At 36.3% G+C, this 18,950-nt stretch overlaps 1 protein-coding gene across 8 annotated transcripts in view; it reads right to left on the bottom strand.

Annotated features, from left to right (window-relative positions):
- The window catches only part of LOC127426033 (equilibrative nucleoside transporter 1-like), a 36,963-nt gene that overhangs the window by 5,991 nt on the left and 12,022 nt on the right, over positions 1 to 18,950 (bottom strand). The window contains exons 1-11 of one of the 8 annotated variants that reach the window (XM_051672485.1): positions 12,245 to 12,473; positions 7,822 to 7,898; positions 7,519 to 7,600; positions 7,164 to 7,339; positions 6,922 to 7,061; positions 5,380 to 5,514; positions 5,159 to 5,256; positions 4,990 to 5,071; positions 4,823 to 4,896; positions 4,626 to 4,734; positions 3,685 to 3,770 (exon numbers count right to left, since the gene is read on the bottom strand). In XM_051672485.1, the coding sequence (XP_051528445.1) occupies positions 3,685 to 3,770; positions 4,626 to 4,734; positions 4,823 to 4,896; positions 4,990 to 5,071; positions 5,159 to 5,256; positions 5,380 to 5,514; positions 6,922 to 7,061; positions 7,164 to 7,339; positions 7,519 to 7,600; positions 7,822 to 7,847 (1,008 nt within the window). In that variant the 5' untranslated portion in view covers positions 7,848 to 7,898; positions 12,245 to 12,473. Of the gene's footprint in view, positions 1 to 3,684; positions 3,771 to 4,625; positions 4,735 to 4,822; positions 4,897 to 4,989; positions 5,072 to 5,158; positions 5,257 to 5,379; positions 5,515 to 6,921; positions 7,062 to 7,163; positions 7,359 to 7,518; positions 7,601 to 7,821; positions 7,899 to 8,257; positions 8,405 to 12,244; positions 12,474 to 18,950 lie in introns of those variants that run through there. The other 7 variants (XM_051672484.1, XM_051672487.1, XM_051672488.1 and 4 more) reach the window with 7 other exon arrangements.

Genomic DNA, 18,950 nt, shown 5'->3' with positions numbered 1-18,950 from the left:
TCGTGTTTTGTGCACCGTGTGTGCGCAACACTGTACCTTGTTTCTAATGCCAGTAATGCAAGGTGATGTTGTCTAGTCGACTGTATAGTATGCAATAAGCTTCCCTGTGGAAGTTTATTTAAGTACCATGCACATCAGATTTGTAAGTTAATGTTACTTTATTAACTGATTTTTTATTATTCAATATTATGTCATGAAGTTAATTAGATTATATATAGGTGCTGTAAATGATTTTTTTCATGGAAAGTTATGCAAATATGTTCCTACTCCCTGAGAGATATTACTGAAATAAGTGTCATAAGATATCTCATTGGTCTGATGTGTCTGCGAACCGCGGTCAGTGACGCTTTCGACCCATCAATCATTTTGCGCGTTCTCATAGTTGCAGTGAATTATTGAGGCTTAATGGCATTTTTATGCCATGTTGCACATAACAGTTGCCAGTTGAGCACTCTATTTTGCTGCTGTTGTTTTTAACAACCCTTTCTGCATGATGTCGGTCTCAATAAAGCTAATTTGGTATCTTTGGAGTGCTGGGTTTTGGAAAGAGGGGCTTGGCTAATCCAGCGGCTCAGTCTCCTGGAAGTAGAACGGATAAAATCGCTTACAGCACCATTAATTTTATACCATTCAAATTTACTCAGAAGAACTGTGCAAAACTTACGAAAAGTAAATCTTACTAGGCATTTTTGTTTCAGTGTTCATACAGTAAATGTCATACTTTAACCAAACATCACATTCCAGTGAATTTATTTGTTTAAAGGTCACTTTAACAGCTACAATGAATTGTATGGCTCAAAATAATTTATTATATTATTATTATGCAATTGCTCCCTCCAGCTGACTTTTAATATACAGTATTTTGCATATATATATATATATATATATATATATATATGTATATATATATAAACTCAGCAAACTCAGCAAAAAAAGAAATGTCCTCTCATTTTCAACTGCTTTTATTTTCAGCAAACTTAACATGTGTAAATATTTGTATGAACATAAAAAGATTCAACAACTAAGACATAAACTGAACAAGTTTCACAGACATGTGACTAACAGAAATGGAATAATGTGTCCCTGAACAAAGGGGGGGTCAAAATCAAAAGTAACAGTCAGTATCTGGTGTGGCCACCAGCTGCATTAAGTACTGCAGTGCATCTCCTCCTCATGGACTGCACCAGATTTGCCAGTTCTTGCTGCGAGATGTTACCCCACTCTTCCACCAAGGCACTTGCAAGTTCCCAGACATTTCTTGGGGGGAATGGCTCTAGCCCTCACCCTCCGATCCAACAGGTCCCAGACGTGCTCAATAGGATTGAGATCCGGGCTCTTCGCTGGCCATGGCAGAACACTGACATTCCTGTCTTGCGGGAAATCATGCACAGAACGAGGAGTATGGCTGGTGGCATTATCATGCTGGAGGGTCGTGTCAGGATGAGCCTGCAGGAAGGGTACCACATGAAGGAGGAAGATGTCTTCCCTGTAACGCACAGCACTGAGATTGCCTGCAATGACAACAAGTTCAGTCCAATGATGCTGTGACACACCGCCCCAGATCATGACAGACCCTCCACCTCCAAATCGATCCTGCTCCAGAGTACAGGCCTCGGCGTAACGCTCATTCCTGGTGAGACAAAACTGTGACTCATCAGTGAAGAGCACTTTTTGTCAGTCCTGTCTTGTCCAGCGAAGGTGGGTTTGTGCCCATAGGCGACGTTGTTGCCTTACAACAGGCCTACAAGCCCTCAGTCCAGCCTCTCTCAGCCTATTACGGACAGTCTGAGCACTGATGGAGGGATTGTGCGTTCCTGGTGTAATTCGGGCAGTTGTTGTTGCCATCCTGTACCTGTCCCACAGGTGTGATATTCGGATGTACCGATCCTGTGCAGGTGTTGTTACACGTGGTCTGCCACTGCGAGGACAATCAGCTATCCTTCCTGTCACCCTGTTGAGCTGTTTTAGGCGTCTCACAGTACGGACATTGCGATTTATTGCCCATCTGCAGTCCTCATGCCTCCATGTAGCATGCCAAAGGCACGTTCACGCAGATGAGCAGGGACCCTGGGCATCTTTCTTTTGGTGTTTTTCAGAGTCAGTAGAAAGGTCTCTTTAGTGTCCTAAGTTTTTATAACTGTCACCTTAATTGCCTACCGTCTGTAAGCTGTTAGTGTCTTAACGACCGTTCCACAGGTGCATGTTCATTAATTGTTTATGGTTCATTGAACAAGCATGGAAAACATTGTTTAAACACTTTACAATAAAGATCTGTAAAGTTATTTGGATTTTTACAAAATTATCTTTAAAATACAGTGTCCTGAAAGAGGGATGTTTCTTTTATTGCTGAGTTTATATATATATATATATATATATATATATATATTATGTTTATAGTTCTGCGATGCTCTAGTAGTCTAATGGGGCTTTTCCACAGCACGGTACAGCTCGACTCGACTCGACTCTGCTCGCTTTTTGGGGGTTTTCCACTGTGGATAGTACCTGGTAATTGATACTTTTTTTAGTACCACCTCGGTCGAGGCTCCAAACGAGCCGAGCCGATACTTAATGTGATGTCAAAAACCTGCAGATCACTGACTGGTCAGAGAGAATCGTCACTACCAGCGTCACTGGATTTGCAACACGGGACATCAACCCGCTAGTTTTAAAGTTAGCAACAGCGACAGCAATATCATTTGTTCACATGACTTTCGAATTGTAAAAAGAAATGGCTGTGCGCAAAACCACGCCGTGGTCAATAAACGAGGTGCAGACGTTCCTCTCGTTAGCGACAAACGAAACGACGCAAAATGAAAAAGTCTTTCAGGAAGTGTCTCAGCTGTTGGCCGCACACGGCTACCACCGGACCTACCAACAGTGTAGGGAAAAGTAAAAAAAAACTTAAAAGTGACTACAGAACCATCAAGGACCACAACAGCTGGAGGGGTTCAAACAGAAGAAAGTGGAAGTTGTTCGACCAAATGGACACTATCTATGGCAATAGACCAGCGTGCAATGGGAAGGAGAGTGCCCTGGGCTCTGCGTGTTGGAGTCCATGATGGAGGATGGAACGTTTTGTTACGTTAACTCTATATTCTGCTTGAAAGCTTCACTTTATTTAGTTGACCAGCTACTGGAAAGCTTGCTTCTAAAACAACCAGGCCAATTTAACTGTAAAATCACCATGCAACAACTGCTTTATGCAGCACAATGAGCTAGTAGCTAACAGCTAGTGGTCGTGTTATTGTTTATGGTCAGTAATGTTTGTGTCACGGTATGATGTCATGGCAGTAGAGGCGACCCAATTATGACGCTCAGCCTATAATCCCACCCACGTTGAAACGGCACTAAACTGCAGTGGAAAAGCAAGCTCAGAAAAGTAAAGCGAGCAGTGTCGAGTCGAACCGTAACGTGCAGTGGAAAAGTGCCATAACTCTCAAATCATGCCAACTGAAGATATAGTGACCCCAAAAAGTATTTGGACACTTAAGTCACACTTAAATATGTCTGAATGTCATTGTATTAGATAACAAAATATAAATCCAAGTGGCATTTATTTTAAAGCAAGATAGAACAAGCAAACTTTTCAGAGTGTGCCTTTTTTATGACTGTGACTAAAGTGTCCAAATATTTTTGGGGCCACTGTAACCATTTAAAAACCCATTTAAAGGTGAATGGTCTTACCCACATACACACTGCGGTGAGACTGCGGCCCGCCCAGTCGAAAACGTTGAAGAACAGGAAACAAGACACAGGTATGAAATACTTTTCTAAAGAGAGAGAAGTTAGACATTTAGCCTTTTTTACTATTCATTTTTCCTCCCTGCCCAGTAGGTGACGATATGCATGAAGGATGTGAATCGCCAAAAACAAAAGAAGAAGAATCTGAAAGTGATAGTGGAGATTTATAGTTAAAATTGACTTAAATATCGATCTGTTTCACATCCACACCTATCATATCTCTCAGTTACGTAACTTGGATCTTGTGGACCCCAGTGCAAAATAACTTGATGGGGCCCATTACCACCCCCACCCACTCGTAGCCTACAAGAATGAACTTAAAATATATGACAATATAATGTAATTTTTTTGTTTGTGCAATATTGTCTCTAAATGTCTCAATAGATTTGGTCATCTCAAGGCACCTTGTTAGAAATTATGAGAAATATCTTATTTATCTTAAAATGTCTTTCTTAAATTATTAAAATGGAATTCCACAAATGAGTTATTTATTTGCTATTTATTCTGCAAATAAATTTGCATACCCCTTAGACCGTGGGCCCCAGCGCGGCTGCCCCGTCCACACTGTTGGTAGTTACGCCACTGATATCACTTCAGAAGACATAAATTAAACATACCGATTACTTGTATGCTGCCTTTATATGCTTTTTGGAGCTTCAAATTTCTGGCCACCATTCACTTCCATTGTATAGACCTACAGAGCTGAAATATTCTTCTAAAAATCTTTGTTTGTGTTCAACAGAAGAAATAAAGTCATACACATCTGGGATGGTTTGAGGGTGAGTAAATGATGAGAGAATTTTCATTTTTGGGTGAACTATCCCTTTAAGATTCCTGCATGTGCAACTACTAATCACGTTTAGTTCATCAAACACAGTTCTCACCCCAAGTTCCACCAACAGCGATTGTAGATTTAACGTCAACGGTGACAGCAGGAAACGTGCCAATGGTGATCGTGAAGGCAAAACACACAGAGAGAGCCATGACCCATATCTGAAAAGAGAAATTTAATTTAATTAAAAATAGATTTCAGGGGTGCCTTCAAATCCAATAGAGGTCACAGAGGGTGACATGTGCTTACCTTTTTAAAGATGCCCAAGAAGGAAGGTGCTTGCTTGTCCTCCTCTGCAGTACTGACACCCTGTTTGCTCTGATCTACAGAAGAACAATACATCTAAACACATTGAGCTTTGACAATAATGTCTTTCACACTTCCAGCAACATCTGATCTGAATTGAGTGACATCACCTTTTTTCAGCAAATCCATCTTGTTTTCTTCATCTTCAGAAGGTTTGTTCTGGTTACTCTCCTGGTAGTACTGAAAGAACGCCTACAGAAACAAAGAGCACACAGATTTTCTCAATATTTCATGCTTTAAATCAACACCCTCCGAGTAATGCAGATACTTGAATCTTACCAGTTTAGGAAGAGCAACATATGATGCGATTGCAAGGGCTATAACAGCACAGGCCGTGATGAAGTATCCAAACGCACTGTCCTGCAAAGCAGAACCACCTGAAAGAGAGAACAGGGTTTTTATGAAAGGATATTCATGATAAATACATTTTTCAGTTAAAGATATAGTGCTATATAGATATAGCAGTTGTTCAGCTACAGTATTCCAATGTAAACTCTCACTGGCGATGGCACAGATCATGGAGAAAGCGGCAAAGGTTCCCGCAAGTCCTTGTCCACTCATGATTGGTGTTGTGTATGAAGCTGGTAGGAGACCGGCCATTCCAAAGAGACTTCCCTGCAGGACAGCTCCAAACGCTAATTAACATGACACACACACACACACAAATCTATTGCTTTTCCAATAACCTTTATTGTGTATGGAAGCCCATTTTGGCCACATGAAAAAAAAGTGTTTTGGGAAGTCATTATTATAAGATACTGAGTCCTATTTATCAAATTAAAAAGTCAGATGCCAATTTGTAGATATTAAATCATAATTATGAGATTAAAGTAACAATTATGAGATATAAATCTAACAGTTTTGACAATAATTATGACTTATCATAATTTTGATTTTATATATAGTTATGATTTAATATCTCATAATTTTAAATGTATCTCATAATTTATCAAGTATGACTTTTTATGTCATAAAAATGACTGAATCTAACTTAATGTCATAATTTTGATTATTTTGATTTGGTATCGCATAATAATGACTTTTATTCTGAATAAATATATCTCAGTATCTTCAGTAATTTTGACTTACAGTATATCATAAATATGACATCTAGTTACTGAATCTAACAATTGACTTATCTTGTATTTATGACTTAGTATCTCATAATTATGACTTTTTTTATCTCTTTAATTACTTAGTATCTCACATTTTAAATTTTATCTCATAACTTTTTAACTTTTGTATATCGTAAATATGACTTTTTATGTCATAAATATGACTGTGAATCTAACAATTGACAAAACAATATCTTACTGTCTCATAATTTAGACTTTTTATGCCATAATTATGCTTTAGTATCTCATAATTTTATTATAATTATTATCTTTTATCATTTTATATCAAGTATGTTTTTTTATGTAAAACGTGGTGAGTTGTGCATGGATGCTGCAGAGAATAGCGTGAAGCCTCCACACGCGCTACGTCTCCACGGTAACGCGCTCAACAAGCCACGTGATAAGATGCGCAGATTTCTATGTGGCGGAAATGGACTTCCATATTTTCATAAGCTTCACACACCTTATCACATCAAATCAGTTGTTTTAAAGTGAACATAAAATGGCATTTGCAATCCATTTTACTTCTATAATGTGACATATTTCCAAATGAAAATTCATTTAGACATCGGGATTTACTGGATCGTGAATGTGTGCGTTCCATTCCAATACAGCCAGACCTGAACTTGCATTTGCAGCGGAATGCTGAATCACACCAATCAGGGTTTGACACTGCATTTTGGCATTCCCCAAATATTGGTAACAATATAAGGTTTGCAAAAATTGCAAAGCTTTTATTTTTTATCTTTTGAGGGTATAAATATTGTTTTTGCAATATTTGCAACACTTGTGGTTTTCTAAGGCAAAAACTAAACCAAGATGTAATCATTTCTCATAAAATATAGCTACTGTATGTGAAGCGAATTCACAGTGAAGTTTTAAAGGATCTACTCCTGACCCCATGTGCATGTATGGAAAGAAACTCACAGTTAATGCAGATGATTTTGATCATGGTGATCACGAAGAAGTGCAACGGTTCCAGATCTACTTTCACCAGGATGGCAGTCAACAAGAATAGCAACATAATCGCCGTCAAACTACCTGCAATTCTGATCTTCTGAGGAATTCTGGAATGCAAGAGAGCCACAGTTACCTCTGCTCCATCCACTAGCCAATAACTATGAGTTTACGAGTTTTGCCCCTTGAGTATTCTGTCGTTTGGGTCTCACCTTTGGTGAAGAACCGAGTTGAGGCAGGTGAACGCAAGCAGAGGAATCATAGCACACAACGTCATCACATTATTGAATTTCGCTTGCAAAACACTCCGTGTGTCTTCTTCAGTCTGATTGGCCGAGAAGTTTCTTTCACTCAAAGGCTGAGGGTCTGCGAGACGACTCGTGAAATTCTGAAAGGCAGAAAAGAAACTAATAAAACAGAAACAGTCAGTTTCTGTATGTAATATTGCTTTTGCAGTATTACAACACACATTGTCATCATTTCTGGTCTTCTAGGGCAAAAACAAAACCAAGATGTACAAATTTCACACGCAATGCAGTGTATGTGAAGCAAATGAAAACTGTTTACCATGGTAGCAGTCATAAAGAAGTTCCACGGCAGCAGAGTGCCTAACCCCAACATGAAGAAAATCAACCACACGCCATTATATCTGTCAAGAACACGAAAGAACATGAACAAACAAGGCTCACGCACATCTGTCTGTCTTTGGGGGGGCTATGCAATCTTAAATTAACTTTCATCCACAATTAAGGTTTTGTTATCTGTCTGTCTTGTGTCTATCTGAGTCAATGCAGCTGGAAGAACAGAGCTGTGACCCTGATAACCCTTTAACTGATGTTTGACTGTTTAAAAACATAAGTTATAACTTACTTGTCTTTGGGCACCTGAGGGTCCATTTCTATGGAAGATTCGGAATAATGACCCTGGATATCTATTGCTCAACTCCCCTAAAACACAAAGACACAATACTTTGTTTTGTTCAGTTTTGCAAATGCTATTTGTAAGTTGTTATGGATACAAATATTAAAAAAAATAAATTAAAAAAAACAAAAAAAAAAACCTCCAGCCAAACTTTCAAAAACCCTTCATGTGCCTGTTATTGGTAATCTATACATCTCTGTAGTTGTAGAAGAAAAAACATTATTTAAGCTCCTAACCAACCAACATTGTTTTCTTTTAAACTAATGACATTAATATACACCTCTTTTAGATAATTAGAATAGCCTATACATTGTATACATAAAAAGACGGCTTTAAAAACCAGTTTCTAACTACTAAAATCAACAAATAATGAGAAACTACTTACTGATGCTCATATGCAGCGCTTCAACAACATTTACACACAGCATTAAAGCAATTTTCCCACTACATCTGCTTTCTACAGCTGGAGTCACCTCCCTGCCCAACTTAAGGACCTCTTTACAAGACTCTCTGTGAGTGACCCCGCCCTTTACGTATCTGACTCCACCCCCTTATGTATATGCAATGAAGTCTGGAGGTTGCTTTGGACTGATAGTATTGCTTATCATGAACAGACCTTTTTTGTTGTGCACAAACACACATATTTCAGCAAGAAAATAAAACTGAAACATTGTACCGCATCAAAACTAGGACAACTTGCCACATAAGCACATACAGTATATCTGGATATATCTATATATCCACATATACTGTATATATCCGGATTTACTATTATATATTCAAATTAAATATAATTATTTCCTGTTTGTAACTTGCATAATATGAAATAATTCAATAATGAAATCAAATATAAAAAATAATGTTGTAAAAATAATTATATCATATAAATAATGAAAAGAAATAATCATATAAAATAATTCTAAATCTAATTATATATATATATATATATATACAGGTGCATCTCAATAAATTAGAATGTCGTGGAAAAGTTCATTTATTTCAGTAATTCAACTCAAATTGTGAAACTCGTGTATTAAATAAATTCAGTGCACACAGACTGAAGTAGTTTAAGTCTTTGGTTCTTTTAATTGTGATGATTTTGGCTCACATTTAACAAAAACCCACCAATTCACTATCTCAAAAAATTAGAATACATCATAAGACCAATAAAAAAAACATTTTTAGTGAATTGTTGGCCTTCTGGAAAGTATGTTCATTTACTGTATATGTACTCAATACTTGGTAGGGGCTCCTTTTGCTTTAATTACTGCCTCAATTCGGCGTGGCATGGAGGTGATCAGTTTGTGGCACTGCTGAGGTGGTATGGAAGCCCAGGTTTCTTTGACAGTGGCCTTCAGCTCATCTGCATTTTTTGGTCTCTTGTTTCTCATTTTCCTCTTGACAATACCCCATAGATTCTCTATGGGGTTCAGGTCTGGTGAGTTTGCTGGCCAGTCAAGCACACCAACACCATGGTCATTTAACCAACTTTTGGTGCTTTTGGCAGTGTGGGCAGGTGCCAAATCCTGCTGGAAAATGAAATCAGCATCTTTAAAAAGCTGGTCAGCAGAAGGAAGCATGAAGTGCTCCAAAATTTCTTGGTAAACGGGTGCAGTGACTTTGGTTTTCAAAAAACACAATGGACCAACACCAGCAGATGACATTGCACCCCAAATCATCACAGACTGTGGAAACTTAACACTGGACTTCAAGCAACTTGGGCTATGAGCTTCTCCACCCTTCCTCCAGACTCTAGGACCTTGGTTTCCAAATGAAATACAAAACTTGCTCTCATCTGAAAAGAGGACTCTGGACCACTGGGCAACAGTCCAGTTCTTCTTCTCCTTAGCCCAGGTAAGACGCCTCTGATGTTGTCTGTGGTTCAGGAGTGGCTTAACAAGAGGAATACGACAACTGTAGCCAAATTCCTTGACATGTCTGTGTGTGGTGGCTCTTGATGCCTTGACCCCAGCCTCAGTCCATTCCTTGTGAAGTTCACCCAAATTCTTGAATCGATTTTGCTTGACAATCCTCATAAGGCTGCGGTTCTCTCGGTTGGTTGTGCATCTTTTTCTTTCACACTTTTTCCTTCCACTCAACTTTCTGTTAACATGCTTGGATACAGCACTCTGTGAACAGCCAGCTTCTTTGGCAATGAATGTTTGAGGCTTACCCTCCTTGTGAAGGGTGTCAATGATTGTCTTCTGGACAACTGTCAGATCAGCAGTCTTCCCCATGATTGTGTAGCCTAGTGAACCAAACTGAGAGACCATTTTGAAGGCTCAGGAAACCTTTGCAGGTGTTTTGAGTTGATTAGCTGATTGGCATGTCACCATATTCTAATTTGTTGAGATAGTGAATTGGTGGGTTTTTGTTAAATGTGAGCCAAAATCATCACAATTAAAAGAACCAAAGACTTAAACTACTTCAGTCTGTGTGCATTGAATTTATTTATTACACGAGTTTCACAATTTGAGTTGAATTACTGAAATAAATGAACTTTTCCACGACATTCTAATTTATTGAGATGCACCTGTATATATGCACACACACACACACACACACACACATTTTCATACATGTATTTAATTATTAGATTCAGAATTATTCTGATTTTATATTATTATTTATTTGTATTATTTATATGATATAATTATAAATAATTATTTTTACAACATTATTTTTTTTTCTATAATTATTTATATTATGGGGGCCAAACAGGAAATAATTATATAAAATTAAAATATAAATCTGGATAATATGTAGTAACAAATCCTGAATATATATAATATATATGTGCTGTATACAGGGTTGGGGAGTAACGGAATACATGTAACGGGATTATGTATTTAAAATACAAAATATAAGTAACTGTATTCCACTACAGTTACAATTTAAATCATTGGTAATTAGAATACAGTTACATTCAAAAAGTATTTAGATTACTGAAGAGATTACTTTGCATTTTATTGTCATTTGTTTCATTTAATATTTAGTCCTTTCAGATGGAAAACATTTATACATATAAATGATGTGATCCAAAGTGCATTTGAACAGCAGTGAAACACTTTCTTATGATGTGTTACATTCATACGAGCAGACAGAGAAGTAAGTTTGAAGTAAGTTTGGAGCAGAAGAAATAGAAATAAATCTTGTGTAAATTGTCAGCTTTACGCTAAGATAAAATGCTATTTCTAGCCATTTTACATGCACATGTTACCAGGCATGATCATATTTTTATCAAGAAAATTCACATTAGATCATAATTTCTTTTTTTCTAGTAAGACCTTTGATATTAGGGCAAAAATCGTATTCTTGATAATAATTTTTGTATTGTTTTCCTGTAAAAATATCTAAAAATCCTTAAAACAAGATCAATATGATTAATCTTGTTTCAGAAACAACACTGCATTAGATATTTCGGTTTTTCAGAGAATGTATTTTTAACATGTGTATTTTGTCTTACTGTACTGACAGAGTTTTTATAGTCAAAACAAGTGAAAAAATCTACCAGTGCTGAAGAAGTAATCCAAAGTATTTAGATTACATTACTGACCTTGAGTAATCTAATGGAATACATTACAAATTACATTTTACAGCATGTATTCTGTAATCTGTAGTGAAATACATTTCAAAAGTAACCCTCACAACACTGACTGTATATACATACATACATACATACATACATACATACATACGCACATACATATATACATATATATATATATATTCAAATATATACTTGTTAATCTGAATATGTAATTGTAAATCTCAATATATTGTTTTAAATCTGAATATAGAGTTACAAATCCTGAATATATATATAGAAATATGTATACAAAGCCTTCTTTTGTAATCTTAACTTTTTCATTTTTATAATTATTTTTTAGTTTAGGTTATTTAAACTTTAAAAATGCATAGTAAAGCTAACTTGCAGCAAAAGCATTTCAGTGTCACTATGTATAGGTGTACGTCACAAATAAACGACTTTGACTTTTCACTTTGAACTCTGTGCCACAAGATAAATGATGGCCAAACATTTAGCCACCCAGAATAAATGTCCTATAGCGGGGTCCAAAAGTCTGTGATTAAAAATCGATTTAAACCTGGAAATAAATGGAATGTTTTGTGGGATTTTGATGAATGTAAAACAGAGTTATTAATAAATATTTAAGATTATTTCTACTGTAAATCATAAATCAAATGTAAACAAATGTTGTATGAATATGTGACTTTTTCACTTATTGTAAAATAACAATAACCCAGACACTAGACGTGAAAAAATGGTAAACAAATACATTATATTGTCTATTAACCCTGAGTCTATTAAAGGTACAGTTCACCCAAAACTGTAAAAGTTGTCAACACTCACCCTCATATTGTTCCAAACATGAATCACTCATGAAAATCACATGACACTCTCCGGAAAACCAAGCCTCATTGAAAATAAAACCTCTGAGCTGCATTTTAAAAATGCTGAACCACAAACAACTAGTCACGAGACATTTAAAAAAAACAGGAAGTGGCCCTTTTTCCATTCCAACAAAATGTAAAATCTCTATAGTGTGAAGTGAGTTTATTTCACAGTGTGTTCTACAGCACGACACAAGGTCTCTGGTTCAACATTAAGACACATCAGCACAACTGAACTTCTGCTCTCTGCTGTACCAGGGAGGAACATACCAGAGATAAAGGCTTCAACAGCTGAAATTCCAAGATACACAGGCTGTGACCCCTCAAACAGCAAACGTTTTCATGTTGGACATGAGATATGACCTGGAACACTTTTTGCTGCAAGGTGAAATGCAGATCGCAGATTGGCAATCATCACATCCCAAGTTTTGGATAAGTTATGTGTGATGGACACAGTCCAATCAAGGAATGATTTCCCCACAGAAATTCTTACAGATAAGAGTTGACAGAAATACAGCCTGGCAAATCCATTCACCCATCCATTTATTTATTTATTTGTTTGTTTTTCATATATTTTTGTTAAAATCTCTGAGACCAAGTCAAGCTTAGTTTTAAAGAGGACGTCCTGGGCTTTTCTGTGATACCAAATCTTTTTAGATGCATTCAATATGCTAATATTAATATGTGATATAATAATGATATAATTTGAAAGTAATGCAATGCTATTAATATCATGTAACAATAAATAAAATATTACTTGTTTTATTATATTTTTGTATTTATAAAATAGCCACTTCTTGTGAACCAAGCACTATAATGAGATAATCTCAGTTATTCGCACCCCTTGCTTAGCAAACATTATAAATAGGCCTACTTATTAAATATTTATTAAGCACAATTTAAGCCATGTTGCCTTTATCAACCTGTTCATAATTATTAAAATATTTTTTAATAAAATCATTTTATAATGATGAATAATATGAATTAATATTGATGATAATTAAAATATTAAGGACACACATTTTCATTAAAACGTTATTTTATTAAAGAAATACAACGTGTTCAATTCAGTTTAACTCAATTGACAGCATTTGTGGCAAAATATTGATTACCCCAAAAATTACATTTAGAAAAATAAAGAAAAAAAAAATCGAGGTTACAATGAACACTTACAATGGAAGTGAATGGGGTCAATCCGTAAATGTTAAAATATTCACTTTTTCAAAAGTATAGCTGCAAGACATAAACAATATGTGTGTTAACATGACTTAGTCTAATAAAATCGCTTGCTAACCGCATCTGTGTAAAGTAATATCCAATTTCACAACTTTTTTGCCATGATGACGTAACGGCGTGAACCCTAAAACGACCATTGATTTCGCTGACTATCACCCCTGGAGTAGCGAGTTCGATTTCCAGGGCGTGCTGAGTGACTCCAGCCAGGTCTCCTAAGCAACCAAATTGGCCCAGTTGCTAGGGAGGGTAGAGTCACATGGGTTAACCTCCTCGTGGTCGTGATTAGTGGTTCTTGCTCTCAATGGGGCGTGTGGTAAGTTGTGTGTGGATCGCGGAGAATAGCATGAGCCTCCACATGCTGTGAGTCTCCGCGGTGTCATGCACAATGAGTCACATGATAAGATGCGTGGATTGATGGTCTCAGAAGCGGAGGCAACTGGGACTTGTCCTCCGCCACCCAGATTGAGGTGAGTAACCGCACCACCACGAGGACCTACTATGTAGTGGGAATTGAGCATTCCAAATTGGGAGAACAGGAGATACAAATTTTTTTTTTAAACGACCGCTGATTTAAGCAACTTACTGCTCAAATCATACACAGGATTTAACAAAAGAATAAATGTAAGTGATTGTCCCCATTCACTTCTCTTGTGTCACTTCCAAGTGCCTAACTGTAACCCATTTTTTCTTTGTTTTTGTTGTTGTTGTGTTTTAAGCAAAGGGGGGACGAGTCAAAATTAATTTTTGGTGGTAATCAACATAATGCCGCAAATGCTTAACTTGTATTGAACCCAGAATATTCCTTTAAGCAAATTAATTCATTAAGTAGCATCCTTCCGCTTAAAGATATCTTTCCTGACATGTTAACTTGGCTTCTGAGCTGTGCATTGATGCACAGCAGCTATGTGTTTCACCTCATCGCGTGCTAATTGACAAATCAGCATTCAGCACCGCAATTATCTGTTTTATAAAATTAAATAGCCTGTACAATGATGCTATATTACAAATGCTATATATATTAAACTACAAATAGCCTACGCCATAGCTGGGGAGTAATTAAAAAGGACTACAAATCCCACGAGGATCTGCAATAAACAGAAATGACACCATACTTTCATCACTCACATCCTTAAAAGAAAAAAAAAAGTCACATCAGTAATCTGAGGAATATGTCACTTTTGTGTGATGTTTGGATGATGCAATGGTATTTATAACGATGCACATTTAATCTTTTTTTTGTTTGTTTGTTTGTTTGTTTTTTGTAGGAGTTGGTTCAGTTGTTGGAAAATGTGAAGCACATTGCAGAGGTGTAAACTGCACTAGTTTGTTTCCAACTGTATTTCTCAAACCAGAACGCTTTGATGACACCTAACTGTGTAACATGAATGTGGGAGAGAATCTTCAAGAGCAGAATTTAAAGTTTGATTAGAAATGGATGCTGCCCCCTTGTGGTACACATGTAGTTTTAAACTGAATGATTGGTTGGCTAGTGCTGTTTAAAAAAAGAAAGAAATGAAAAACAAATAAAATAATTGTAGTTGACAAATATCATGGTTATGAACTTTTTTCAACAACAAGATTCATTAGTATAAAATGAACATATGCCCTGTCTGTGTAAGGGAAATGCATGTTTGTCGGTGCTGTAACTGGTCACATTTCCTGTAAGTTTTTCATCATTTATTCACCTTTAATCTTTATTGCAGTTCACACAGGAAAAAAGGAAAGCAGCTTTACTGAAAATACTAAACCAGTAAACTTGAAATCAACATAATACATTTATGTTTTGGATGAGAACATAACATGAACGATCAGTGCTTGTTGCTTTTCTCATGGAGCAAATACTGAGGAATCATCAGTATAATGAGTGTTTGGGATCTGTAAAGCTTTAGCTGCACCATACTTGTACAAAAAGGTATATGCATATACACTAGCGGCCAAAAATTTGGAATAATTTACAGATTTTGCTCTTATGGAAAGAAATTGGTACTTGTATTCACCAAAGTGGCATTAAACTGATCACAATGTATAGTCAGGACATTAATAAAGTGAAAAATTACTATTACAATTTAAAAAAAAAAAAAAAAAAAAAAAAAAACGTAAACTACTTCAAAGAGTTCTCATCAAAAAATCCTCCACGTGCAGCAATGACAGCTTTGCAGATCCTTGTTATTCTAGCTGTCAGTTTGTCCAGATACTCAGGTGACATTTCACCCCACACTTCCTGTAGCACTTGCCATAGATGTGACTGTCTTGTCGGGCACTTCTCACGCACCTTACAGTCTAACTGATCCCACAAAAGCTCAATGGGGTTAAGATCCAAAACACTCTTTTCCAATTATCTGTTGTCCAATGTCTGTGTTTCTTTGCCCACTCTAACATTTTCTTTTTGTTTTTCTGTTTCAAAAGTGGCTTTTTCTTTGCAATTCTTCCCATAAGGCCTGCACCCCTGAGTCTTCTCTTTACTGTTGTACATGAAACTGGTGTTGAGCGGGTAGAATTCAATGAAGCTGTCAGCTGAGGACATGTGAGGCGTCTATTTCTCAAACTAGAGACTCTGATGTACTTATCCTCTTGTTTAGTTGTACATCTGGTCTTCCACATCTCTTTCTGTCCTTGTTAGAGCCAGTTGTTCTTTGTCTTTGAAGACTGTAGTGTACACCTTTGGATGAAATCTGCAGTTTTTGCAATTTCAAGCATTGTATAGCCTTCATTCCTCAAAACAATGATTGACTGAATGAGTTTCTAGAGAAAGCTGTTTCTTTTTTGCCATTTTTGACCTAATATTGACCTTAAGACATGCCAGTCTATTGCATACTGTGGCAACTCAAAAACAAACACAAAGACAATGTTAAGCTTCATTTAACGAACCAAATAGCTTTCAACTGTGTTTGATATAATGGCAAGTGATTTTCTAGTACCAAATGATCAATTTATCATGATTACTCAAGGATAAGGTGTTGGAGTGATGGCTGCTGTCTAGATTTGATCAAAAATGACTTTTTTCAAATAGTGATGGTGCTGTTTTTTACATCAGTAATGTCCTGACTATACTTTGTGATCAGCTGAATGCCACTTTGGTGAATTAAAGTACCAATTACCTTCCGAAACAGCAAAATCTGTACATTATCCCAAACTTTTGGCCGCCAGTGTACAGTATTATATGCAAATGTGTTTGTTGCTAGCAACAAGCTGCAAGGTTTAATAGAGTTATTTGAGCAGATACATTTTAAGTGACGTTTACTGAAATCATTTAGGTGTTTGCTACACAAAGTATATGAGTAGAGCTTACATTTTAATTTCATATCAAATAAACTAATTTTCATTGTGTGGAACCAACATCCACTATTGAATTAAGTTAAACGAACAATATATATATATATATATATATATATATATATATATATATATATATATATATAACTGCAAATATTCAATGTATTACATTCTGAGTAGTTTTAGATGAAGTATTGCTTTCACACTGCTGTCACAGTTTGACAAGTCATGTCAACTACCCATCTATACAGTACATCTGATTATTATTGCTGTTTACAGTATTTGACAGTTTTATCATCTTGTTAAAATATACATTACAACCAGAGAACTAATTAAATACAAACGATCGCCTATATAATTTGAGGCTTTTCAACATGGTTTGTATCACAGGTGAAGCTTGTACAAGATTTAGCACAAACCAAAAGTGGCTTGTTCTACTTGATAATGCAAGTTTCCCAAGGAAACTGACCTATTTTGTTAAAAAACTAGATGAGCCAGCTTCTCCCTTGTGTTTAATCCATTAATGGAGACTGATAAACAACTTTGAAACTTTAAATAAGGGTTTCTATGATGATGATGATGATGATGGTTTTAGTTATATCCAAGCTTTTGTTTATGTAGCTTTCTAATGCTTAGTCATCAATGACAACATCAGTACAATACCATTCCCATGATCCACACACACACACACACACACACACACACATGTTGGTGCAGCTATCATTATGAGGACTCTCCATAGACATAATGATTTTTATACCGTACAAACTATAGATTCTATCCCCTAACCCTAACCCTAAACCTAACCCTCACAAAAAACCTTCTGCATTTTTACATTTTCACTAAAACATAATTTAATATGTTTTTTAAGTGATTTGAATTATGGGGACACTAGAAATGTCCTCATAAACCACATTTATAGCATAATACCCTTGTAATTGCCAGTTTATAACCTAAAAAAAAGTCTTCGTAAACCACTTACACCTGCCCACACACACACACACACACACACACACACACACACACTCTCATACATGATTGTTATGTAAGGCCCTTGGCTTTCCTTTTCTAACTGTGTTGTGTGTAATTATAATTTAATATGTAGACATGGCAATCAAGAGGCTAAGTAATAATGAAAGGCCATTGTTTCCATTTGACCATTGATATGAATGTTATTGGCAGATGGTTTGTCGTCAAAGTGTTTTTTGGACAGGATATAACATGCAGGAAAAACAGTCAAAAGTATAGAGTAGTCATGCACAGAAAATGGGTTGAAACAGCAATCACGTTGTTGTCACCACCCTGGATTATCATACTGGTTTCAGAGGACGTATTAATGAGACAACAGCCAACATAATCAACTGTGTATTGCTTCTACACTAATGCAAAAGCTATCATGACCACAAAAGTTTTGGAATGCCAAATCCAAACATTCGATTTATTCCGTTTTTAAATATGTAAAGTAAAGCAAAATGTTTAAAACCATACATTTTGACAATTTAGAGCTTGGGATGCACCGATATAAATTTTTTTTTGACCGATACCGGTTTTGAAAAAATAACTGTAGGCCGATACCAATATTTTGCCACTTACCTTATTTTTACCTTACCAAAGTCTAATATACACTATGGATGAAGCCGAACTATTTTTCTTCTTGAGGAATTAAGGCTACGTCCACATTAATCTGGATAAATTTGAAAACTGCATTTTCTAAACGCTCTCCCTCCACACTGCCATTTTCAAACTTTTTCCAAAAGTTGCTCGTCCACACTGAAACATCTGAGAATGCTAAATTCCCCTTACTGCATATGCGAAAAATTTTAAAACCGTGGCCACGCGTCATTTCCATGTATGGTCTGATACACAATTGTCCTCATGTTCCGCCATGGAACAGCAATTCCGAGTAAACTTCCTGTCACCTTTGAAGGAACGCAATGTGAAGGTTATGAATAGCAGGCACAACAACGGCGCTACAACACTGGCTGCCATCTAGATTGTTTTGGGTTGAATAGATCACATGACTGTGTCAAATGACCACAAATTCAGTATCGTTTTCGAATACCTCCATTTTCCCTGTCCACACTACAACGCGAAGACTGCATGTATAAATTTATCCACTTGGGAGAGCGTTTTCAAAAAGCTCAGTTTTTGCTGGA

The sequence above is a fragment of the Myxocyprinus asiaticus genome, chromosome 35 (assembly GCF_019703515.2).
Source record: "Myxocyprinus asiaticus isolate MX2 ecotype Aquarium Trade chromosome 35, UBuf_Myxa_2, whole genome shotgun sequence".
Lineage (NCBI taxonomy): Eukaryota > Metazoa > Chordata > Actinopteri > Cypriniformes > Catostomidae > Myxocyprinus > Myxocyprinus asiaticus.
The sequence above is the reverse complement of the archived record's forward strand: the minus strand, read 5'-3'. Positions and strand labels throughout refer to the sequence as shown.